We start from the raw sequence: 25,143 nt of genomic DNA, 5'->3' as shown, positions 1-25,143 counted from the left end.
TTTGTTTACTTTTCACACAAAATGCAATGCCAGTCCACATTCTTCTTATTTTGCTGCTCTGCTGTGTCCATTTGTAGGTAAAAGGGAAAAATAATTAGTTTTAACTTCAAAACACCATTGTACCTACTGTCTCTTCCTCACATATTATTTTTTATATTATTCAGTGTGACAGCTGTTGCAGGTGGTTCCACATACAGTTTACATTTTTACAGTAGCTCAAATATAAGAAAATATGGAATCTGGAAGTATAAATATGGGACTTTTATTCTTCAATTTCTCCACATTGGTGCAGTAGAAATGCTTGATATTAAGTATACTTGTAGTCTTAGATGTGTAGAAGTCAAATATACCATCCATAGCCAGGAATTATTGAGCAAAGTGTTTTTACAGTAGCTCAAATACATGAAAATATGCCACATGGAGGTACAAATATGGGACTTTTATTGTTGAATTTCTCCAAATTGGTACAATAAAAATGCTTGATATTAAGTATGTTTGTAGTCTCATATGTGTAAAAGTCAAATATACCATCAGTAGCCAGGAAACACTGAGCAATATGTTTTTACCTCAAATATGGTCAAATATGCAATCTCTGGAGGCATCAATATGAGACTTTTATTTTGGCATTTCTCCACACTGGTGCAGTAAAGATACTTGATATAAAGTGTTTTTTATTCATCAGGGGCGCATGAAACACTTTAACGTAACATATTTTAATTATAGCTTACGGCTCTAAATACCTTTATTTTGAAAACCGGAAGTAAATACGCTGTTTCTCCGCATTTACCATAATGCTGAGAATACTTGTACACTCTAAATTTAAGTGCGGCTGATTTGACCACGGAGATCGGACTCACGGCTGGATTGACCGCAGTCTACTAGCCTACTGTTTCTTCTACACAGCACCGTCCTGTTAATGACAACATCCGGTCTCAGAATATGAAACAACAGGCCTTTTTTACGTTTCTGTTTTCTAGTGATTTTATTTTTTGTTATATGAAATAGAAAATGAAAATCGAATCATTTTTAAAATTTCGCTCATCCCTTTCTGACCATGAAAAAGAAAAACGCCTTGTATTTCAATTTTAATTTTTGTATTTTAAAACGAAAATCAAATAACCACTCGTTTTCTGTTTTTTAATACCCGTTTCTGAAAGGAAAATCCAATGACCAAAACATACACGGACCTTCCACAAACTGGTCGCTGGTCTTTAAGTTAAAATAATGAAAAATGAATTTAAAATGACACAGTATTGATTAAAAGAAAACCAAACACAAAGATCAGAAACTAAATGAAACAATTTTACATCTGAAAAATTCTCATTTAAGACTTTGTCTTAAATGTCTCCTTCATTTAAGACAAAGTCACTATTGTTATTGTGTTTGAAGGAATTGTGTCTTATTGTAAGATTTGTTTTGCTAATTAGGGCACACATTCTTGAATTCAGCTCAATTGCCTAATAATTTGCTCAATACCTGAACATTTGATTATATTTAATAATATGTGTCTGTTCCTGCAGTGCTGGAATAATGAGGAGCAGGTTTCAGTTTAACAGGTTCAATTCAGAGACTTTTCTCTTTAAGAAATAAACATCATGAATATAATCATCCTCTTTATCTCTAACTGCTCTGTTCCACTGTCACACTGACCTTCACTGGTAATAACTTCAGTGGGACTTTATCCCCAGTCATAATGTATGGAAACATCCTCTCAGTGAAAGTGTGTGTGAAGGTGTGTATGTGTGTGTTAGTATCAGGATCAGAGAACGACAGCTTTCCTCTGTTCCAGTCCAGATTCACTCTGATCCTCTGGACCTTCTTCTGAACTACAAGATCAGTTGATGGAGCTGGTGGTGACCATGCTGAGTATTTACCTCCATACAACCGTATTACCCATAATCCAAACAGTTTCTTTCTTTTCCTCTGGACATACTCTGCTGACACACCCACAAACCAGAATGTACTGTCTCCAACCTCGACATCCCAGCTGTGAGTCCCTGAGTTAAAGCCCTCAGAGCCCAGAACAGAGCAGAACCGATCAAACCTCTCTGGATTATCAGGAAGCTGCTGTTCCTCTCCTCGTCTCACACTGGTCAGATCTTCAGACAGGATGAGTTTTGGACCAGCAGTGTTTGGATCCAGAATCACAGGACTGTAGGAGACCATGTCCTTCATCTTGTTCCAGATGTTGAAGGTCAGGTTGCCCAGGTGTTTGGCCTCGTCTATCAGAGCTCCTGAGGGCAGCTGTGGATCCTCCAGCAGGGGGCGCTGCTGGACTCTTTCCACTGCAGCCTTGTAGTTGTTCAGGAATGAGACGTCTTCAGCTCTCAGCTCCTCCTCTGTGGCTCTGACTGTGTCTGAAAGAGCTGCTATCTCTCTGCTCAGAGCCTCCATCTTCTCCTTCATCATCTGACTCTTCTGCTCCTCTTCCTTCCTCAGTGCAGCCAGCCTGGCCTCCTCTTCCTCTTCTAGAAACTGGTGAAGCTTCTTAAACTGCTCCTTAATCTTCCTCTCTGTGCGTCGGGCCTGGACCTTCATGTGTTCTGCTGTTTGATCAAACTTCACTTTAACTCCTTCACAAACCTTTAACTTCTTCTTTAAGGGCTCCAGAGTTTCCTCAAGTTCCTTCTTGTGTTGTCGAGCAGCTTCATCGATGGGTCTGAATCTGTGGTTGGAGTGTTTTTCTGAATCTCTGCAGACGACACACACTGGCTGCTGATGATCCAGACAGAAGAGTTTGAGTTTCTCAGAGTGCAGACTGCAGAGAGCCTCTGAAGATCTCTGATCTCTCTCCTGTAAGAAACTCTCACACAGGTTCTTTAAAGCCAGACTTAAAGGTGGATTGTCCATTGAAGATTTTCTCTTACAAACTGGACACTCACGTGTCTGTTTCTCCTTCCACCAGCTCTTCAGACAGTCTTTACAGAAGCTGTGGCTGCATGACAGAACAACAGGATCTCTAAAGACATCATGACAGACCGGACAGCAGAAATCCTCCTCTAATCTGGAAGCCATTTTGTCTCTGAGTGCAGCTGGAAACAGGAAACAGCACGTTAAACATGAACTCAGGTGTGTTTCCTCACCCTGCTGTAAAATGTTGCATCAGTTACTTTCACTTTGAGTCTTTGAGTGTTTATTTCAGTCAGCAGCAGGTTGAACTACTTCAGTTTACTTCAGTACTCCGTCCTGTAACTGTTCTCCCTCAGTTAAAGTCACAGATTTGTAATGAAGGTAAATCTTACCGTCTGTCTCTCCGTCTGTGTGTCTCTCCTCAGTGAGAACTGAACAGGAACAACCTGTTTCCTGGTTGGTCTCAGGTGATGTCATTAAGGGGCAGAGCTTTGTCGTCACAGTGCTCTGAGATCAGTCACAAAGAAAAAAACGACCACAACAAATTCATTCTCACTGATATTTCTGTTTTACTTTGTTTTAAATTATCTTAAAGAGAAAATATTAGAAAATACAAAACAATCAGTCCATTTCTATATAGTCCAGTTATATTTCACTGATATATTTTGGAAGTTCTAGTAAGATTATTTACTGGTTTAATACAAATTAAATTAATTTTCAGTCATTTTTATTTACTTTTTTCATTATTTTTGGTTGCTGATCTTCAATTCAAAATAATAAAAAATGAATTTAAAATGACACAGTATCGATTTACAACAAACATAAAGATCAGAAAATAAACGAAAATAATTTTACATCTGAAAAAGGTCGACTTTCAAACAAAAAGAAAATAAAAACAATAAAAAACAATAATCGACAGAAAAAGAAACATATTGAAAATAATCTTGTCAAACATGTTTTGCATTAGAATCTGATTTTAAGAAAATATTTCTAACTGTGTCTTAATAAGATCTTACAGCTAATATTGAGTTTGATTTAACCAACAACAACAATGGTTGCATAATATCCCAGCAGAGGAAACAGATTATTGTCCTTATTTTCAGAGTAAGAGCACTCGCACAACTTCTCAGTTTAAGAGAAAGTCGTCTGGTCCCAGTGTTGGAAATGAAGCAGCTGTTTAGTTTTTATTGCTTTAATAAAAAAAATTATAACAATAAGAATGTTACTGGTTCCTTCATTTAAGTCAAAGTCACTTATTTTTATTATGTTAAAAGAAATTGTGTCTCATTGTAAGATTGCTAATTATTAATCTTAAATTAAAGGTACAAATTCTTAAATTCAGATCAATAAAGTAAACAAAATACCTTTTTTAAGAACTTTAAATAACTGAATTATGATTGCTTGTAATAAAAAAAAACTTGTTAAACCTATTAAAGTATTTCAGTGGTTAGATTAAACCAATCACATCTAATATTACTTCCATACACACAGGCTGTTTTTGTAGTTTTCATCGAATCGTAACATCAATTTGGCTTCAGACCATAAATAACAATTCAAATCAAGAAGAATGTATTTTATTTTACAGAAAAGCCATTAAAAGAGGTAGAAAGAGAAAGTTTTACACATACAAACATCACTGTGTATTTATCAACCACAACAACTAATGTAGATTAACGGGCTGTATGAGTGGAGATGTGACCGTCTTTTACACATTTCACAGCAACAAAGAAGATTAGTGAGCAAAGATGGATGATTTAATATTTAATATTAATGTTCCAGAACTCTGATTTAATCAAATTATTGTTAACAACAACAAACAAACAGTTCTGACTCTCAGATTGTTTGTTTTTCTAGTAAAGTTCATCAAAAAACATTCATAAAACATAAAGTCTATCAATCGCTTTGCATAAGAATTCAAAATTAATTATTATTATTATGGGCCGATAATTGATCGGCTATAATTTAATAATCCAGATTGGTAATAATATAAATTTCCCACCATCAGCTAATAATTGATCTGCTCTGATGATTATCGTGCATCCCTAATTTCCTGTCTATTTCCAGTTTTTCAAGGTTTTACAGGACTTTTGAACCCTATTTTCCTTTTGTTTATGTGACTAGATTTCTTGTATCATAGGTGTTGTTGCAACCATTTATTTCCCACTGGGAATAAATAAACCTATAAATAAACATATCTTCTTGTTGTCGCTGTAGAAAATAAACAATAACAAGTCTTTAAAGTCGGTTAATATTTCGTATATTGTCACTGTGATCGGTCTGTTTGCCCCAAAGTTGAACAGAGAATCAGATCTTTACTCTCTAAAAGCTCCGTGTTAAAAGTTTAAACAAAGCCTGAAAACTGCAGCGCTCAGAGGGAGCATCAAAAAGGACCCAGTCGCAGACGGCAGAGCGGGCTCCATCCTTTCCCACAGATCTGAATCAGGGGTTGAATCTTTGGCACACAAAAGAACGTTTTCAGGATTGTTTTTTCCATCTTCCATCAAAAATTACCTTAAAATTTACAGTAACTTACTGGCAACAATTAACCAGCAAGTTACTGTAAATATGTTTTACAGTAGACATACTGCACTTCCATTTACAGTATTGGTGTAGTTACTGTAAAATAAATACCAATTAAATACTGTGATTTCAGTTCTTTTTACAGTGCTGGTTTATTTACTGTACAAATAAAAACAGTTAAGCACTGTTATTTTTTTTAAATGGTATTGTAAATGGCAATACTGTGCTATTAACAGTGGGTAACAGTTGATCATTGTAAATTCAGTTACTCACTGTACAATTTAAATACTGTATCACTTTGATTTACTATTATCCAACATTAATAGAATGACCCATATTCTAAAATATTTCAATTAACTACAGAAAACAAGAAAATTGTTAACACAATTATTTATTTAAGACATTTGGTGAACAGGAACATGATAAAGCACAGGTTACCAAACTTTTCAGACCAAGTACCACTTCAGAACCAACACAACAATGAAAGAGACACCTCTACTTTGTCTGACTACTGCAACTACCCAGGCACGCCTGAAACATTAGAAACAAGAAATCAAAAATAAAAAAAGCTAGTTACGTCAGCCGAGCTTCACAATTATACATTTACTTTAAAATACTGAACATTTGCATGAACAATGCATCAGGACACTGTAAAGTCCTCTCATTCCCCTCACACTTGAAATAAAAGTCTATGGCCTCTTGCTTGCCCTGAACTTGGAGACCCAGATCCCAGTTGGAGCCCTGAAATTAAAGAAGAAAACACAAACAATTACATTTATTACAATCACTTTGTAATGCACCACGTATGTGATGAGGGTCTAAGATGGTGATGTCGTGTCAAGGTACTTATTCCTGATAGAAAGTGTATCAAATATCCAAAGATGACAGTGCTGCATTCAGTTTAAGGTAGCAGACATTTTGATTCAAGATGCAGTTGAGCTTAGCAATGTGTTAAAATGCTTAAAGAGATGTTGAATTAACTGTGATTATCATGTTTTTGATTGATCATGAATTACAGCATGTTTGATTTTTCCTGCTGAAGTCGACTCAAGAGCCTTCATCAGTGGACCATAGTCTCCATCAGCATTCAATCACTGACACAACAGTAGCTTAACACACATTATTTAATAAGATATCTGAGAGAACATCTTTGAATAAACCATCTTGAACTTTCAATGCAAAAGCTATCGTCAGAACCTCACCTGCATCTAGTCAGTTTGCCAATCGAACTCAGTGAAGTCCCTGATGAAGGAGATTGGGGGTTCATGTATGAAGTCTTCCGCTTCACCACTCTCCCAGTCTTCCGGCTCATCTGCTCCTTGGCACTGCACTTGGTGGAGTCCGGATTAATCCTGACTAAAAACCTATGAAAATGAGTATAGGAGTTAAGGGTGGGACAATATGTACATGTTAACGAGTAACCGGTTACAAATCATAACTGTTTGCAGAGAAAAACAAAACAAACTTTATTAAATAGATCAAAATAAAGAAAATACAGTATCTTGGACATGCATTAACTTATTTCTCAGAATTCTGTTTTCCTTTTACTGATTAGAGGTGATAATACTGTCTGAAAAACACTTGTTACTCCAAGTGTGGACACAAGCGCAGTTATGTTACAAGTAATACATGTATGGGGCATAATGTCACATTAATTAAACAATGCCAGTGGGAATAAAGTTCAGTATATATATTTATCAGGCACACCAATGCATGTAGTAGGATCAGCAGTGCTTACTACTCAGTCATAAATACTCTCCAGGAGCGAGCAGACACGGAGCTTTGTTGCAGAGTCAGAACCGCAAACTTGCTGCGTTGTTCGCGGTTAGTCCGGTTTTGCAATGACGTGACTGGCCCATTAGAAGCACGACCGTTGACCTCTCTAGGTCCTCATTGGATAAATTGAAAGTGAAGCGGGAAAAAACTTTGATACAAAATAAAAGTCCCATAATAAGCCAATTTGACCCTTCGATAAGCCCCGCCCCCCTTAGTTACTGTTGCTATGTCAGAGCCCGTCTACGGATCCTTATTAGACATTCTTTGGAAATATAAAGTTTTCAGTGATATCAATAAGAGATATTCCAAAGGAAATTACAACAAATGTCTGGAAAAACTGTTAGAGAGATATGATGAGATGAGATAAGAAGACATATATAAGATATAAAGGGTCAAACTTATGATAAAAAAAAACATTAGATCAAAATTATGAGATAATCATTGTTTTTATTATGATATACTTTTTTAAAAATCTAATACACACAATAAAGGAAAAATACAGTAGTTTACTATTAACAGTACTATACTGTCTACTGTGATTTTCTACAGTAAAACTTAAACTACTGTGATTTTGTCACGTGGACAAGATTTTATTGTAAAATTTACAGTATTCGACTGTAAAAATCATACACAGTAATGTTACTGTGTTTACTGCAGTAAATAACTGTAGATTTCACAGCCATTTTTTACAAATGAGAAAAAAGAAATAGAATTAAATAACAAAATAAAACAGAAAAATACAAGATATAAAGAAAAGGAAATAGAATTAGGTTTTTATTGTTGTTCCAGTGTTGGAAATGAAGCAGCTGTTTAGTTTTTCATTGTTTTAATAAAAAATTATGAAAATAAGAATGTTTCTGGTTCCTTCATTTAAGATAAAGTCACTATTTTTATTATGTTTGAAGGAATTGTGTCTTATTGTAAGATTTGTTTTGCTAATTAGGGCACAAATTCTTGAATTCAGCTCAATTGCCTAAATATTTGCTCAATACCTGAACATTTGATTATATTTAATAATATGTTAACTTCACCTTATCAGTTCCATGTTCATCTTTTAACATTTAACAAACAATAACAAACAATAACAAACATTTAACAAACAATAACAAACAATAACAAACATTTAACAAACATTTAACAAACAATAACAAACATTTAACAAACAATAACAAACATTTAACAAACATTTAACAAACAATAACAAACAATAACAAACAATAACAAACAATAACGAACAATAACAAACATTTAACAAACAATAACAAACAATAACAAACATTTAACAAACAATAACTACGTTAGCATCACTGAGGCTCCTGCAGCTAACAGCGGTTAGCATGTGCTAGCAGTACACAAACAATGAAAAACAAAGTATAAACTCTTAAAAATACTTACAGTGACTTCCTCTGCCGTCTCTCCACAGACAGTTGGTACAATCCCTCTTTCAGGAACAGTCTTTCAGTCAGTCCACTGTTGTACTGACCGAGGTTGCTCACACACACCTTCCAGTTTTTGTGACTCTAGCCGGACATTGCCGTAAAAAATAATTTACATACATTTACATAAATTTACATATGTAAATTTGTGTTGGGCTGAGCAGCCAATGACTGAAGAGTTTGTCTGCTGAGGCCTTTGCCCAGACATCAGACTGCAGGCTGCAGGCTGGACTTGCTTGTTCTCCGCTAGCTTGCCTTTTATAGTAGCAATGGCGGAGCTCCGATAGTCAACAGGAAGTAAAGAGAGGTGGGTGGCAACAGGCAGAGCATGTGACGTCACAAACTACACACTTCTGAACCTGCGTGATTTCTCTCCTATATTCTGACTGAGGCAGCCCACAAAAACATGACTGAGTCATTTTTTTTCATACTTTGCTGCTGATAGGCCTCCAGAGTCCCAAATGTACATAATCAAATGATTATTTTGAAATTTTATGCTTATTTTAAAAAACAGTCTACGCCTGTCCTATTAAATGTGCTAGATAAATAAAAATAAACTTGAATTAATAATTGTGACTCATTTTATTTAATGTTTTGTGAATTATATTGACTCAAACAAGATGAATTAATAATTATATTTAAAAAGGCAATCTACCGTTGGGATCATCCTATTTATTTCTAACACTCTAAACAATAATAATATCTACATATATGATAGCGTCAGTACTTTAGGTTGATCCACCCACACCTAACTTTAAAGTACTTTGCAATTTACTTTTTAGTCCACTACATTCATTTGACAGCTGTAGTTATTTCCTTTGAAGTGTTGAAGTCAACCGGATAGACAATGATAACATCTTGTTATTGCACCAGTAATAATCACATATTATGTATAATCCTATATTTCAAGGACATTAGATGATAATTCAGTATTTTTACTGAATATTTCTATAGGATGGCATCACTCCATTGTTCTTTAAAACCCCCATTTATTTCTACTGAGTACTTTAACTTCTCAGGTAACAGGTGATGTTGGATTCAGGGGAGGTAACAACCAGCAGGAATATAATAAAGTCATGAAAACTAAATTATATTATATATTGTTTAAAAGTTAATTGTACCAATGACGTTACATTCATATGCAGCATTTCTCGGGTCAGGGACGGCAGTATATCCTTAGCTCAGATCGGCACATTTCTTGTTTGTTTGGTTCTTCTATATCGACTCCTCGGTTTGGACGAACAAGTGAAATTCAATCACAAATAAAAATCTTTGATATAAAGTCTGTAAAGTTGAATGATGAATAAATATGGACTTTTATTATTGAATTTCTCCAAAATGGTACAATAAAAATACTTGATATTAAGTATGTTTGTAGTCTTAGATGTGTAAAAGTCAAATATACCATCAGTAGCCAGGAAACACTGAGCAATATGTTTTTACAGTACCTCAAATATGGTCAAATATGCAATCTCTGGAGGCATAAATATGAGACTTTTATTTTGGCATTTCTCCACACTGGTGCAGTAAAGATACTTCATATAAAGTGTTTTTTTATTCATCAGGGGCGCATAAAACACTTTAATGTAACATATTTTATTTATAGCTTACGGCTCTAAATACCTTTATTTTGAAAACAGGAAGTAAATACGCTGTTTCTCCGCATTTACCATAAAGCTGAGAATACTTGTACACTCTAAATTTAAGTGTGGCTGATTTGACCACGGACATCGGACTCACGGCTGGATTGACCGCAGTCTACTAGTCTACTGTTTCTTCTCCACAGCACCGTCCTGTAAATGACAACATCCGGTCTCAGAATATGAAACAACAGGCCTTTTCTCTGTTTCTGTTTTCTAGTGATTTTATTTTTTGTTATATGAAATAGAAAATGAAAATCGAATATTTTTAAAAATTTCGCTCATCCCTTTCTGACCATGAAAAAAAAAACGCCTAGTATTTCAATTTTAATTTTTGTATTTTAAAACGAAAATCAAATAACCACTCGTTTTCTGTTTTTTAATACCCGTTTCTGAAAGGAAAATCCAATGACCAAAACATACACAGACCTTCCACAAACTGGTCGCTGGTCTTTAAGTTAAAATAATGAAAAAGGAATTTAAAATGACACAGTATCGATTAAAAGAAAACCAAACACAAAGATCAGAAACTAAATGAAACAATTTTACATCTGAAAAAGGTCGACAATAAAAACAAAAAGCTGATTTCAAACTAAATAACAACAAAAAGAAAATAAAAACAATCAGAATAATAAAACCAGATAGAAAATATCAGATAATAAAACAGAAATACAATTAAACAACAAAATAAAACAGAAAAATACAAGATATAAAGAAAAGGAAATAGAATTAGGTTTTTATTGTTGTTCCAGTGTTGGAAATGAAGCAGCTGTTTAGTTTTTCATTGTTTTAATAAAAAATGATTGAAATAAGAATGTTTCTGGTTCCTTCATTTAAGACAAAGTCACTATTGTTATTGTGTTTGAAGGAATTGTGTCTTATTGTAAGATTTGTTTTGCTAATTAGGGCACAAATTCTTGAATTCAGCTCAATTGCCTAATAATTTGCTCAATACCTGAACATTTGATTATATTTAATAATATGTGTCTGTTCCTGCAGTGTTGGAATAATGAGGAGCAGGTTTCAGTTTAACAGGATCAATTCAGAGACTTTTCTCTTTAAGAAATAAACATCATGAATATAATCATCCTCTTTATCTCTAACTGCTCTGTTCCACTGTCACACTGACCTTCACTGGTAATATCTTCAGTGGGACTTTATCCCCAGTGTTAATGTATGGAAACATCCTCTCAGTGAAAGTGTGTGTGAAGGTGTGTATGTGTGTGTTAGTATCAGGATCAGAGAACGACAGCTTTCCTCTGTTCCAGTCCAGATTCACTCTGATCCTCTGGACCTTCTTCTGAACTACAAGATCAGTTGATGGAGCTGGTGGTGACCATGCTGAGTATTTACCTTTATAGAACCGTATTATCCATAATCCAGACAGTTTGTCTCCCTTCCTCTGGACAGACTCTGCTGACACACCCACAAACCAGAATGTACTGTCTCCAACCTCGACATCCCAGCTGTGAGTCCCTGAGTTAAAGCCCTCAGAGCCCAGAACAGAGCAGAACTGATCAAACCTCTCTGGATTATCAGGAAGCTGCTGTTTCTCTCCTCGTCTCACACTGGTCAGATCTTCAGACAGGATGAGATATGGACCAGCAGTGTTTGGATCCAGAATCACAGGACTGTAGGAGACCATGTCCTTCATCTTGTTCCAGATGTTGAAGGTCAGGTTGCCCAGGTGTTTGGCCTCGTCTATCAGAGCTCCTGAGGGCAGCTGTGGATCCTCCAGCAGGGGGCGCTGCTGGACTCTTTCCACTGCAGCCTTGTAGTTGTTCAGGAATGAGACGTCTTCAGCTCTCAGCTCCTCCTCTGTGGCTCTGACTGTGTCTGAAAGAGCTGCTATCTCTCTGCTCAGAGCCTCCATCTTCTCCTCCATCATCTGACTCTTCTGCTCCTCTTCCTCCCTCAGTGCAGCCAGCCTGGCCTCCTCTTCCTCTTCTAGAAACTGGTGAATCTTCTTAAACTGCTCCTTAATCTTCCTCTCTGTGCGTTGGGCCTGGACCTTCATGTGTTCTGCTGTTTGATCAAACTTCACTTTAACTTCTTCACAAACCTTTAACTGCTCCTTTAAGGGCTCCAGAGTTTCCTCAAGTTCCTTCTTGTGTTGTCGTGCAGCTTCATCGATGGGTCTGAATCTGTGGTTGGAGTGTTTTTGTGAATCTCTGCAGACGAGACACACTGGCTGCTGATGGTCCAGACAGAAGAGTTTGAGTTTCTCAGAGTGCAGACTGCAGAGAGCCTCTGAAGATCTCTGATCTCTCTCCTGTAAGAAACTCTCACACAGGTTCTTTAAAGTCAGATTACAGGGTGGTTCATGCTTCGAAGATCTCCTCTTACAAACTGGACACTCACGTGTTTGTTTCTCTGTCCACCAGCTCTTCAGACAGTCTTTACAGAAGCTGTGGCTGCATGACAGAACAACAGGATCTCTAAAGACATCATGACAGACCGGACAGCAGAGATCCTCCTCTAATCTGGAAGCCATTTTGTCTCTGAGTGCAGCTGGAAACAGCAAACAGCACGTTAAACAGGAACTCAGTTGTGTTTCCTCACCCTGCTGTAAAATGTTGCATCAGTTACTTTCACTTTGAGTCTTTGAGTGTTTATTTCAGTCAGCAGCAGGTTGAACTACTTCAGTTTACTTCAGTACTTCGTCCTGTAACTGTTCTCCCTCAGTTAAAGTCACAGATTTGTAATGAAGGTTAATCTTACCGTCTGTCTCTCCGTCTGTGTGTCTCTCCTCAGTGAGAACTGAACAGGAACAATCTGTTTCCTGGTTGGTCTCAGGTGATGTCATTAAGGGGCGGAGCTTTGTCATCACACTGCTCTGAGACACCAGATTTGACTGTTATCATACCATTGAATAAGCGTTATCCTACAATCCTACAATACAATCCTCCCACAGATAGGGGCCAGTAGGGGCCTACTCTACCTACTAGTAGGTGCAGGAGGCAGTTATCACCCATTCATCTGGCTGATCCAATACTATTCAAGCCCAGCAGGTACAGAAGGTGTGTTATCGAGCAGAGCAGTCACGTGACTGTCAGATTTCTGTCTGCATTTTCTTTTCAGTGGAAAACCAACATTTTAAGATATTTTTGGCATTAGAGTTCGTTGTGATAACCGTGACACTGTCAAGTTAGCAACAACACAACAACACATTTACCCACATCCGGGTGGACTGAATTAGCAAAATAAATATGCACTTTCAAAATAAAGCCAGAAGAGAATATTTTACCAGCAAGAGTAACGTTAATACTAAAGACACTAGTGGTTTATATTTCATAAATACACACCCTGTTGAAGCGTTATTAGGATAAAGGAAAGTTAAACGTTAGGTTAGTTGAGTTAGTTGCTCAATTACTATATACATAAATGCATATTTTATTAATCAAATTCTTAAACATCAGCTTTTATTTTTGATTTCTCTGCCGTTGCGTGTCGACGTCATCTTCTCCGACGCGACGCGCACGTTGGATACGGGTACCCTTTAACTTGGATCCAGACATGGTTAGTATTTTATATTCTAGATATTTAGAATGGTTTCAGTCCTGAATGTCAGTGTAGGCCAGTGGCAGGGATAACGTGCATCACTGTCAATGGACTACAGTACCATCAGTTGCCCATAAATATGTGAAGTACACCAAAATGTTATTTATCAAAGTTTGAAGCTCAATACCACCAGGTCAGATCAATGTGTCATCTCTGATAGATCTCAAATCCTGAAAAATAAAGAAATAATTTTTGCTGTAAGCATGATTTGGCTAACATGAGTTACATTTTTCATGTAGGTGGTCTTGGAGCCTCTTTCCCAAAAGAAGACCCACGCCCCACCCAAAAAATGAAATAGTAAAACTGTACTGTATCGTATAAATGTAGATTGCATACAGGTATCTTTAAAACAAATGTAAGTGTTAGACAAATATATGCTGCTGCATGCTAAGTATGCTGGCCAAGGAGAGTATGGCAACAAATGGCTGGTTGTAAATGTAAATATTACCTTGTAGGACGGTATGATCTCAACATGCCGGAGCTGACCTGCGAGGGATGCCAGGCAACTTGGACTGCAGGACTTGATGACCTAATAAAAACTGGATACTGGCCTGCCACCCTTCATTTTGTAACAATTTATGAGACAGATCTGTTTTATACATTTGAAGACATGAAGATGGCATCACCTGGGATGTCTTTTCAGGCATATCTAAGAATGCTTGAGAAGCGGACTGCTCGCTTTGGCCGAGTAAGTATTTCTCTATATGTTTGTGTTTTGAAATGGAAAGGTCTTTGTTTAAAAAATTGTTTTGTGCTTTTTCTTTTTTACATAGACTGGGAAGATCTCATCAGTGTTACATGCGCCGCTTTAGTGTATATTCATTATGGTGTTTCATATGATTCCCTGTTGAGGATTGGTCCTTCTGGAGCAGAGACCGCCTACTTCCTGGTTGCTGTCCCCTGGCTTCAGTGATTGGTGTGGCTGAAAGTCCACTGAAGCTACCAATCAGGAGACTTCAATCAACACCAGCTGCACTTAAATAGCTTGTGTGTCCACTGTTCAGGGCGGCTGTGAACCAGTGATCAGTTCGCCTAGCTGTCGTTTGCACACCATTGTGTTAGTGTTAGTGTTAGTGTTAGTGTTAGTGTTAGTGTTAGTGTTAGTACTTTCTAGTGTTGCCTGGCTGATGTCTGAGTGGATTCAGCCAGTGCCTTTGTATCTTTTGTGACCCTTTAAGTTGTTCAGTAATTGCTAGTTTGGTTTTGTTTCTAGTTTGTAAGCTTATGGGTGCTGATCTCTTTTTGTTCTTTAGCATTATCCAGTTATTTTCATTTGTGTACTAGTTATTTGTCAGCACCTGTATAGCCTCTCCTTTGTTGTATTTTATTGTGCAAGCATACTCTCCTTAATTAATTAAAACTCCTGATTTTAACCTGAACCTGTCAATTGTTGTATTCCATCTCTTTTTTCCAATTCCAATTATATGTTACTGCTCCCCAAATCGAGCTGGGTCGTAACATCAGACAGCTTCCAAAAAAAGCTTTTTTTGAATGGGCTGCTGTACAATATGAGGTTGACTCCACCTGCAAGGAGGAGAAATTCATCTGTCCTGCCTGTACCCCAGCAATGCTTTCTGTCTCAGTGGATGGAAACCGCAAGCGTTACCGCTTCAAAAGTACTGCAAGGTATACAATAATGTACAGATAGATAGTTATGTTTTATACAACAAATAACCTTTCGATGTATGACATGTTAAAAAGATAGTTAAGGTGTTCTGAAGTGGGGTTGTATGAGGTACTTATCCATGGTCAGTCTGTTACCTACAGCAGACAATGGTCACCGCCACCCATCCCCTGCCTCTATTGTGGAGAAGCAGAAAAATGTGTTTTAGCCACATATAAAAGGCCCGCCTGAAAAAACCCAATATCCAGGATTGTAGTTGGGCTTAGATGTAGAAATATGCAGTTGAGACAATTTAGTGCCAAGGAAAAGGGCTGTCTGAACACTGTGTACTGTAGGTAACACACTTACTATGGATAAGTACCTTATACCATCCCACTTCAGAGTACTCAACTATCCTTTTAAACATTGAAGCCTTTTTATTTCTTGTTGTTTTTTTAGATCTCAGGTGCGGGCCATCTTTGACGGTGTCTTCATTGCAAAAGATGACGATGTGACCAGATTTGTGGATCACATCCACAGCAAAAAAAAACATGTAATAGCAGTCTTCAATTTATATCTCAATATAATATTATAATTCATAGTCTGTCAGTACTCCCATGTATTGTGATATCTACCTGTATACCTAATTGTTCTTAATCTGCTAACACTTATCTGTTCCTTGTCCCCTAAGAGAAATGTATAATTGTTCCCTGTAATGACTGTTGATGAGATTATTTGTCAATTATGATTTTCCACAATGTAGGTCACTGGAAGGAACAATTGTGGTGGGGAGTGGTCAGCTGCCAGAGAGACCTCCCAAAGATCAATCAGTAAGGTGGATGAGGAGGGACTGGAGCTGGCAGTGTGCAGGCATGATGTCTTGCTGGCTGCCCTTAATATGTTTGTACATGCTAAAGCGCATGACTTCAAATGTGAGGTTAGTATAATACAGTACATTTTTATCAAATGACTTGCAATCCTATAAATGATGCATATAGATGTGTAATGTTTAACTATCACTTAACAGATTATTTAACATTTGTATTGTTATGGTTGTTGATGTGAACAGCCCTTAATTGACACATCTACTTTTGTTAAGGATATTATTTTGCACCTGTCTGTGTATGTTTGTTGGTAAGCAAGATTACTCATGAGGTTTACCACTAATATACACACAACTTGGTGGAAGGGTGACAGTTTGATTTTTTAATTGGGTTTTAATTGAAATAAAAGTGACTGTTGGGCATTGCTTGAGGTCTCTGCTGTACTAAATTCCCTTGATGTTTCTGTTTGGGTCCCTCTCTCCAGGTCAAATGGAGTGGCACAAACCAAGAAGGTGCTGGTAAAACACTAGGGGAGGAAGTAGAGCAATGTAATGCTTCCCTCTCCAGGATATCAGTCACCACAAAGCATATGTCAAAAGCAGGTGCTGTATAATTGTACCTCTGTATACAGAATAAAAGACATTTATATTATTACAAGTGAATCTTTACAGAACTCATCTCTGTGTACTTGCAGGATGCAACGACATGCTGACACTCCTGGCCATAAGATGGAACCAGCAGTCCAAACCTGGCTCCTGCACTTTCCCAGAGATACCATAAGGTAAATAGAAACAATATTATTTTGCTGCAATGGCACAGTGTAGGTCAATGAAACACACATACAGTTTTGTGCACATAGGCTTGTGATACGTGATAGTTACAACATTTGCCTGATTTGAGTTGCATTTGTACACTGTACACGTTGTACTGACTTTTAGCTTATGGTAATAATTTTGTCATTTTAGACATCTAAAGCTCTCAATATCCCGATTGGGGACCTGGAAACCCTGAAAGCCCCGCATCAACTGGGTGAACAAACTGTGGAAGAATTTGTGCAAGAAGTAAAAGAATGGGCCGATGGTAAGAACGTGAAACATTATCTGACATGGAGAAACATTTGTGTCGTTTGTGAAGTTGATGCTACCTGCAATCAATTTTGTCAGGAGAAATTGACCATCAAGGCACACCACAAGCTTTGTGTAAGAAGATTGAGGCCTTCACAACCAGCATCAACACGAGAGCTCAAGTCCTATATCGGAAAAATGGTATGTTAGCATTTAAGGCCTTTACAGATCACAGTCTGAAATGTCTCCAAACTCACTTCATAATTACAATGTCCATACAGTTCTAAAAAGTAATGTTTCATGTGTTGGACTTCTCCAAAACAAATTGATTTGCGTTCAGTTATTATAAGTACATCTTTTATGATCCATCTGTTTGGCAAATGTCTTGTCATTCTGTTGTTACAGCTGTAACTTAAACAAGATCATGGACTTAGTGTATTTAAAAGATATAATGTGGGTTTATTGTTTTTCTTTGTTTTTCAGACCGCAACAAAGGCCGACATAGAATTCGCAGAAAAATAAGGCAACAGAAGACCACTTTAAAGGCCATGGTAGCGGAGTACAACAGTCTCGTTGCATGGATAGCGTTCTGGACACAGAACATCCCTGGCCTTGGCAAATTACACAGAGTGGTATGCATTTCATGTACTGTGCGTATTCTTTAGTGGTGGAAGAAGTATCATATCCTTTACTTAAAAGCATAAAGTCTATTTACAAAGTAAAAAATACTGATACTACACTGTAAAAATACTCTGATCACAAGTAAAATATTCAGTATAATCAGTTCAGTATCCTTAAAGCACTAAAAGTTGAAGTTGTCCAATAATTGTAGTGAAGTAAAAAGTCAAATACTTTCTTCTGAGATGTAGTGCAGTAGAAGAAGAAAGTAGCATAAAAAGAAAAGTGCCAGTACCTCAAATTTATACTAAAGCACAGTACTTTAGTGAATACACATTTCATCATTAGTATTCTTACATTTAGGTGTTCCAGTGGACATATTTGCATTCTGACCAAGTGTGCATATGTATGACAGAAATGATCTCTGAAGCTACATGCTATATGCAGTGGTCTGAACTTTTCATATTGATGTATTACAGGCTCTGCTGATTTCAGCACAAAGAAAGAAGTCTTCGATAGGGTCATGGGTGTTCGAAGGCTTCAAGAGGAGAAGAAGATCCTTGTGAAAGAAATGAAGCAGCACTGGGAGTCTCTCAAAGCCCATGCCAGGGTCTTCTCCGAGTTGTCTCAGCATCAGAGTGAAGACGCCATGCAAAGTAAATGCAGCCTTGTACTTAATTTTTTTAAATTCAAATGTTTCACAAAGTTATGTTTAAGTTGTGAAAGACGTGTTATTTACCTGGATAGTGACATATTTTATCCCTTCTTAAGGACATCTCACAGAGAAAGCAACAAAGGGTCACACCTGCCTCATCCTTCCAGTGGGAAATGAGAGAGCTGCAGCGGCATACAAGAAAACACTACCTGCATGTGCTGTCATCAGCAGATGACATAATGGACACAATGGACAGTTCAGATGAGTTCGACATTAGCTGTGAAGATTCAGAGTCTGATGCAATGTAAAACAGGAAGATGTGGTGCTCATGATCACAGTGCACCGTGTGCGACACATGGTCACACAGAGCATGTGGCTTTAAAAAGTAACTAACGTATGTGCTCATTGTCAGGATTAAGTTGGAGATGACAGTTGTAGTTTTTGTATTAGGTTGTTGTTATTTCTGCATTTGGTTTTGAAATGTTTAATCACTTATGTAAGGTTTGATTTTTCTACTGGGTTGTGGGAAGTTCCTGGTTAATGTGAATGTGAATGTGATTAGGAAAAACATCAATACCTTGAAGGTTTTTACCAAACATATAAGCAAAAAATCCAAAAACTTGAGTTCATCTCAAATGGTCTCAGAAACTACACCTGAAAGAGGCACCAAACAGAGGTGAGAATTAAACTTTGTCCTAGAACAAAATTAAAGACATTTTTGGAAAGGCCTCGTCCTGATGAGTAACATATGTCAGTTTGAAGATTTTAAGTGGCTCCTACTGTGAAATATTGACCTCTGAACCTTGACCTCAGTGCATATTGGAAGGCTTGTCATTCAGCAACAGAAGAGGCTACAGACATGGGACCAACTGTTTCAGAAAGCTCTTGACTTCAGCTGTGTGACTATATTCATATAAATATAGTCACCAAGTGGGGGCACTGTCATGTATGATCAAAATGAATTTCCACCAATTTAACAATTGCATATTTACAATCTGATCACATAAATCTGTTTCCCACCCCTTTAAATCTATCAGCATACTGTTAATTTAATATTTACAATTTCCATTTTTAGGAAATGTACCATTAAAAACAAAAACTACAATTCCCTTGTGCAGCGCCTTGCAGCTTGATACAAATAAGCACCATGTTTGTAGTTCTTCTGGTTTGCAAAGTAGAGGGTCGTAAAAATATATATTTAATGAATATATCGAACATTAAGTGCAGCCGAATTAGTAATTACACTCCATCTATGTGATTAATGTTAAGAAAAAGTAAAGATGTTGGCTTATGTCAGATATACTAACTGTTATTTTATAAATGTGGATTTGGGTTAGCTTGTTCTTCCGGTTTTCAAAGTAGGGTTGTAAAATAGGGTCATAATATCAGACATCTATTGAATATATCAAACATTTAGTGCAGCCGAATCAGTAATTACACTTCATCTAGATGATTGATATTTAAAAAAAGTAAATATGTTTATTTCACATAGTTTTACAGCCGCTTCATATATTTTTTTCCTGTTTTCTTTTTTGACTTCTTTTTTAATTTACATATATACAAATTTTTAATTTCTCTTTACTGAAATACTGTTTCTTATGTTTTATGATTTAAAGTGCAAGCGACGAGAAGTCATTCACCGCGGCTCGTTTGCGGGACTTGGTAACGCGGGTACTTTAACTGTCCTCGCGCGAAACACAGGTTTAGAAAATGTTTAGTAGAAGGAAGAAACAGGTAAGAAACACAGTTAATGTTTTGAGCATGTACCTAAAAATGTAAACTATAAAACAATATAGTTTGTATATTTACAGATTACAGATTACGGCTTGTGGTCCAAATAGCATTTTTTTCTGATCAATAGCACATTTTTCACCAATGAGGAGAGAGCTAGGCCCGGTTCCAGAACCAAATGACTTCAGGTGCATCTCAAATTAGTGGTGGTACCCTAGTAGTTACAGTGCGAGCTGCCAACAGCTATTAAAGTAGAGCAGTGTATGATGATCCAGAGTTGGGTCCCAGATAAACAGATTATGCTGAACACAGACGAATAAAGTTGTAGACAGCAGTAAGTTAAACAGGGTGTCAGTAATTTTCAGCAACAGTTTGCTTTACGAGTCAGAAGGACACCCATACCCTCAAACTCCAGTCCTCAGAGGAATCATGGCTAAATACTGTGACCAGTGCAGTGCAAACACATTATATCATTAATTACTAAACTATGTGACCATGTATGAGGTGGGATACATTAGAATTCCAAATAAAACAGTCTTTGTTATAATCCTATAATCAATCAGTTTATATATTATTATATTAACTATTTATGGGAAAATCATACTTCATTTGTCATTGGCTGCAGATTGGTGGTGAGGTGTGTTCATGTTGTGACTGTCTGAACCATCCAGACATTTCCTGAGACAAAGATTTCTATTTGTTGAGCTGTTGCTATCATGTTTAACTGATTAGCTCAGGTGTTTCAGAGCTATGAGACCAGTGATGTGACAAGCTGGGAGAGTATTTATTAATCACCACACCTGCTGACCTTTATTAATCTTCATCCAACTCTTTTGCTGATTGAGCTGCTGGTGAGCATGAAGATGCTCATGCAGTCCATGTGCCAGACCAACTTATGCTTGGCATTAATATGCAATTTGAACTGAAAGTGCAAAATATTAAACTGAGGGTGCAATGCATGTGTTTGCATCTCCGAAGAACTAAACTAAAAAGAAATGGAGAGAAAACTTGTTTTGGCCATGTCTGTCTCCTGAGCTTTATGATATTTCAGACAGAAACTATAATAACAGAGACAGTGAACTCTCTGTTAACATAGCATTTGTTTCTCTCAATGCACAAGTGCTTCATCCCAGCGCTCCACAGAACCCTGTCCACACTTTTCTGTCAGAACAAATGTTATATGTACACACACCTACAGTTCATTAGAAAACTCTCAAGAAACCCTTGAAAAAGATTATAGACATTAGCAAACACTGGTGCACACATAACATTCAAATAAAGTGAAAACATTGTAACATGTCAGTGTGTAATAATAATAATGCCATGTTAACATTTTGTGTAATTGTGTACATTTCAGGTGAGCAAGCTTGCTGCCTTTGGCTACAACCCAATTTTGTTCATCAGGAAGAAGAAGAAGAGGGTGAACACAGTAAATGCTGAAATGATCACCTACATGCGCCCTGGAGGGGACGGCCCTGTAAAACCCTTTTTAGAAAAGATGAGCAGGGCATATGAGTACATTATTGAAAGTAAGGCAAACATCTGTTTTTATGATTTATGCTTTGGGATGTGCTGTCATTGTGAGTAATATTTATATTTATATTATTTCAGATTCTCAAAGGATGCAATTGCCAGAAGCTCCCAGCCCATCTCCAACTCCACAGTCTACCTCCTCTCCCTCCCAACCCTCTTCTCCTCCTCATCCTCCAGACTCTTCCACCTTCCTCCCATCTACTTCTCATCCCCAAATGGACTATGAGGAGGAGACTTACACCCTAACCCTCGTCCCTGTCCAGCCTCCAAGCACCGCCTCAGCATCTCCCTCTCACAAAACCATGACTGAAAGTGAGTGTTAGCATTAATCACCTTCTGCCATATTTTAAGTAATGTGTCTAAAGTCATCCATCTTTGTCACAGGTGTGTCTGCACAGTGCTCCTGCTCTCCCACACCTACTATCTCCCTGACCAGTGCAACAGGTGAAGGGAAGAAAAAGAGGAAGAGAGGTATTTTTGTTTTTGTGGTACAGCCTACTCATCAAATTAAATGTGCAATGCAATTCCTTGATAGCAGCATGATAATATTGTTTGTGTGCATGTAGACACAATGAACCAGACACATGCAAAGAGCGATGCAAACAGAAGACTTTTCGGAGAACAGTTTTTTTCCCTAATCCCTGTTATTATCAGTAACAATAAAAAACATAAAGGATTACTCACTAACTTGTCCTCATCTACAGGTAGAAGATAAATTATTCATGAGATAAAACAAAAACTAATGTGGACACATATGAGACAAGATGGACACTTTTTCTCTTCCTCTATGCGTCAGCATTGTACAGCTCAACTCTACTCTATTCACTTTTGGGTCCTCGACTTCCTTTTCCACTGTAGATAGAACTTTGGATGGGACCCCCTCAATGTAGGCAGAGGTGATTGTCAGAGCAATGAAGTTGGGAAACAAGCTTTACTTTGGTCTTGAGAAGCTGCAGCCTTTCTTTATTGACAGACTCTAAGCTACACTGTACATTTACTGCCACACTGACAACACACTACGCACATAAACAGCTACGCTACTCATAACAGAGGATATGAAGCTATGTTCTGGACAAGTCTGGACTTTGTCAGTTGACCACAGCATGGTGTTGTGGGCTGCCATTTTTGAGTGAATAAAAGAAACTTAACTATTAATGATAGTTTGGCTTTTTAAAAATCTAGGCTTTATGCAGGACATCAACTGTCATGTGACTCATCAGTGGTTGGCAGTAATGTCACACCACCTTTTAGTATCAGATCAGCTAGCTCGGAACCTTGACCAAGGTGTACCAGGTCCACAATAACAATCAAAGAACAGTGAATAGGTGAGATATCATGATCAAGAAGGTGGTTCAAACCCAGGGTGAAGCTCAGCCATTGCTTCGGTTGTGCTGACCCCCTGTGAGTTCTGTATTCACCTGGGGGATGTCAAAGTCTGTTTCTAAATTTAGTCTCCTTCTTTCTTCTTTTCTTTTTTTGCATAATTTTAGGCTGCTGAAAATGTTAGAAGCAAAAAATATTTCACTACAATGAAATAAAAGAAACAACTAAAGGAGGTAATTAACTGACTGAGTGAAATAGCAGTTCATTTAACAGTGGTTGCTGGAATGTTTCTGTGTGTGTGTGTGTGTGTGTGTGTGTGTGTGTGTGTGTGTGTGTGTGTCAGGAAGAGAAGAGGTAAAAGTGAGCTGGCTGCCTTGTTCCTCGTGGTAAGAGCTCAGAACTTTGATCCACATTAGCTGATTTTAAAGCTTTTTTTACAGTATGCTTTATAAATATATATGTACTTACTTCCATACTGGTTAGTAGCAAGCTTCTGAAAAACCGATCCTAAGTCATTTGTTGTTCTATGATACCCCATTGATATAAACTAATATTGTGGTATATGCAATGATCTTACACTTGTTTGCATTCATTCTTTTTTTTCAGTGGCAAAACTTGGGAAGACACCTGGGAGCCTGCCAGCAATTTTATAGGCTCCATTTAATGTTTTAGTTTGCGTGTCTTTAAGACACCTGTATGTTGAATGTTGATCTCTCTCTGCCTCTCTCTCTCTGTCTCTCTCTCTCTGTCTCTCTCTCTCTCTGTCTCTCTCTCTCTCTCTCTCTGTCTCTCTCTCTCTCTCTGCCTCTCTCTCTCTCTCTCTCTCTCTGTCTCTCTCTCTCTCTCTCTGCCTCTCTCTCTCTCTCTCTCTCTCTCTCTCTCTGTGCATGAATAAAAATAAAGATTTGTTCATTTGTTTTATTTCAGTTCAGTTTGTTTGCCTTTTTCATTACATTTTGAATGTTTCTTTCACACACTCATCTCCTTTAGTTTTTAATATGCAAGTCATATATACAATGTTATATCATAAGCAATGAAAAAAATATACATAAGGATGTGTAAAAACATCAGTACAGAATCAATGGAACAGGAGTATATGCAGTCAGTGTTTGAGTGAAGAAGACTAATAAATATGTCCATGAATATTTGTTCATGTATGAACAGTGTTGTTACTGTCCGTGATGTGCCATTTTAATTAAACTTAAATTATATTTATATTTAACATATTCATATTTCATATTTAATTATATTTAATTATATTTAATGACACTGGCAGTGGCTAAAGTAAACCAATGTGACACACAGACAGGAAATGACTAAAACCGCTCTGTAGTCCAATGGTTTGTATATTTGAATGTTTTTTCAATAATGATTTTAAGAAGAAATCTACAACAAACGCAGAGGAATAAAAAATGAAACGCATTCATGATTGTGCTTATAAAATCCTGTGATTTGATGAATAAAATATGCATTCATCTATACAGAATATTAGATTATTGGCCGGATTTAATATTAAATTACGAGCAAACTCTGAAATGTACGTTTTTTATTTTTAAGATCGTCATTGAGCAGTTACATAAAATAACACCAATAACATTACAGCTCCGATGCAATTATTAAAACAATATTCACGTGTTTCAGCGATAAGACGCCCATAGCAACTGCATAGCAACCATAAACAGAACAGACACCATAGAAGCCTGAAAAAACAAAACATCACAGGCCTTCATTCAACAGAGATTATGGAAATAATGTACACATTTCCCGCTAGAAATGTGATCACAACGAACTCTAATGCCAAAAATATCTTAAAATGTTGTTTTTCCACTGAAAATTAAAGAAAATGCAGACACGTGACTGCTCTGCTGGATAACACACCTTCTGTACCTGCTGGGTTTGAATAGTATTGGATCAGCCAGATGAATGGGTGATAACTGCCTCCTGCACCTACTAGTAGGTAGAGTAGGCCCCTACTGGCCCCTATCTGTGGGATGATTGGATCAGGATAA

General features: G+C 37.1%; 3 protein-coding genes and 1 long non-coding RNA gene across 10 annotated transcripts in view; 2 read left to right on the top strand and 2 right to left on the bottom strand.

The window, feature by feature from the left end:
* The window catches only part of LOC127356672 (uncharacterized), a 40,835-nt gene extending 21,755 nt beyond the window's left edge, over positions 1 to 19,080 (top strand). The window contains exon 11 of the transcript XR_007882029.1: positions 18,664 to 19,080. The gene's annotated coding sequence lies outside the window, so the exon portion shown is untranslated. The remainder of the gene's footprint in view (positions 1 to 18,663) is intronic.
* LOC127356632 (nuclear factor 7, ovary-like) overlaps positions 1,124 to 25,143 on the bottom strand; it is a 53,071-nt gene continuing 29,051 nt past the window's right edge. For 2 of the 3 annotated variants that reach the window (XM_051388567.1, XM_051388568.1), the window contains exons 3-4: positions 10,652 to 11,177; positions 1,124 to 1,187 (exon numbers count right to left, since the gene is read on the bottom strand). The gene's annotated coding sequence lies outside the window, so the exon portion shown is untranslated. Of the gene's footprint in view, positions 1,188 to 7,573; positions 8,139 to 10,651; positions 11,178 to 25,143 lie in introns of those variants that run through there. The other variant, XM_051388569.1, reaches the window with a different exon arrangement.
* LOC127356637 (nuclear factor 7, ovary-like) overlaps positions 1,124 to 25,143 on the bottom strand; it is a 46,345-nt gene continuing 22,325 nt past the window's right edge. For 2 of the 5 annotated variants that reach the window (XR_007882018.1, XR_007882019.1), the window contains exons 2-3: positions 10,652 to 12,733; positions 1,124 to 1,187 (exon numbers count right to left, since the gene is read on the bottom strand). Coding sequence is in view for 2 of the 5 variants with exons in the window: in XM_051388588.1 (XP_051244548.1) it covers positions 1,621 to 3,032; positions 12,944 to 13,028 (1,497 nt within the window). In the remaining 3 variants the exon portion in view is untranslated. Of the gene's footprint in view, positions 3,033 to 3,242; positions 3,312 to 10,651; positions 12,734 to 12,943; positions 13,038 to 25,143 lie in introns of those variants that run through there. The other 3 variants (XR_007882017.1, XM_051388588.1, XM_051388589.1) reach the window with 3 other exon arrangements.
* Positions 21,896 to 25,143, top strand: part of LOC127356710 (uncharacterized) — a 65,408-nt gene continuing 62,160 nt past the window's right edge. The window contains exons 1-2 of the long non-coding RNA XR_007882047.1: positions 21,896 to 22,123; positions 22,196 to 22,282. This is a non-coding gene — a long non-coding RNA (uncharacterized LOC127356710). The remainder of the gene's footprint in view (positions 22,124 to 22,195; positions 22,283 to 25,143) is intronic.

The sequence above is a fragment of the Dicentrarchus labrax genome, unplaced genomic scaffold (genome assembly GCF_905237075.1).
Source record: "Dicentrarchus labrax unplaced genomic scaffold, dlabrax2021, whole genome shotgun sequence".
Classification (NCBI taxonomy): Eukaryota; Metazoa; Chordata; class Actinopteri; family Moronidae; genus Dicentrarchus; species Dicentrarchus labrax.
This window is presented reverse-complemented; position numbering and strand designations above follow the sequence as displayed.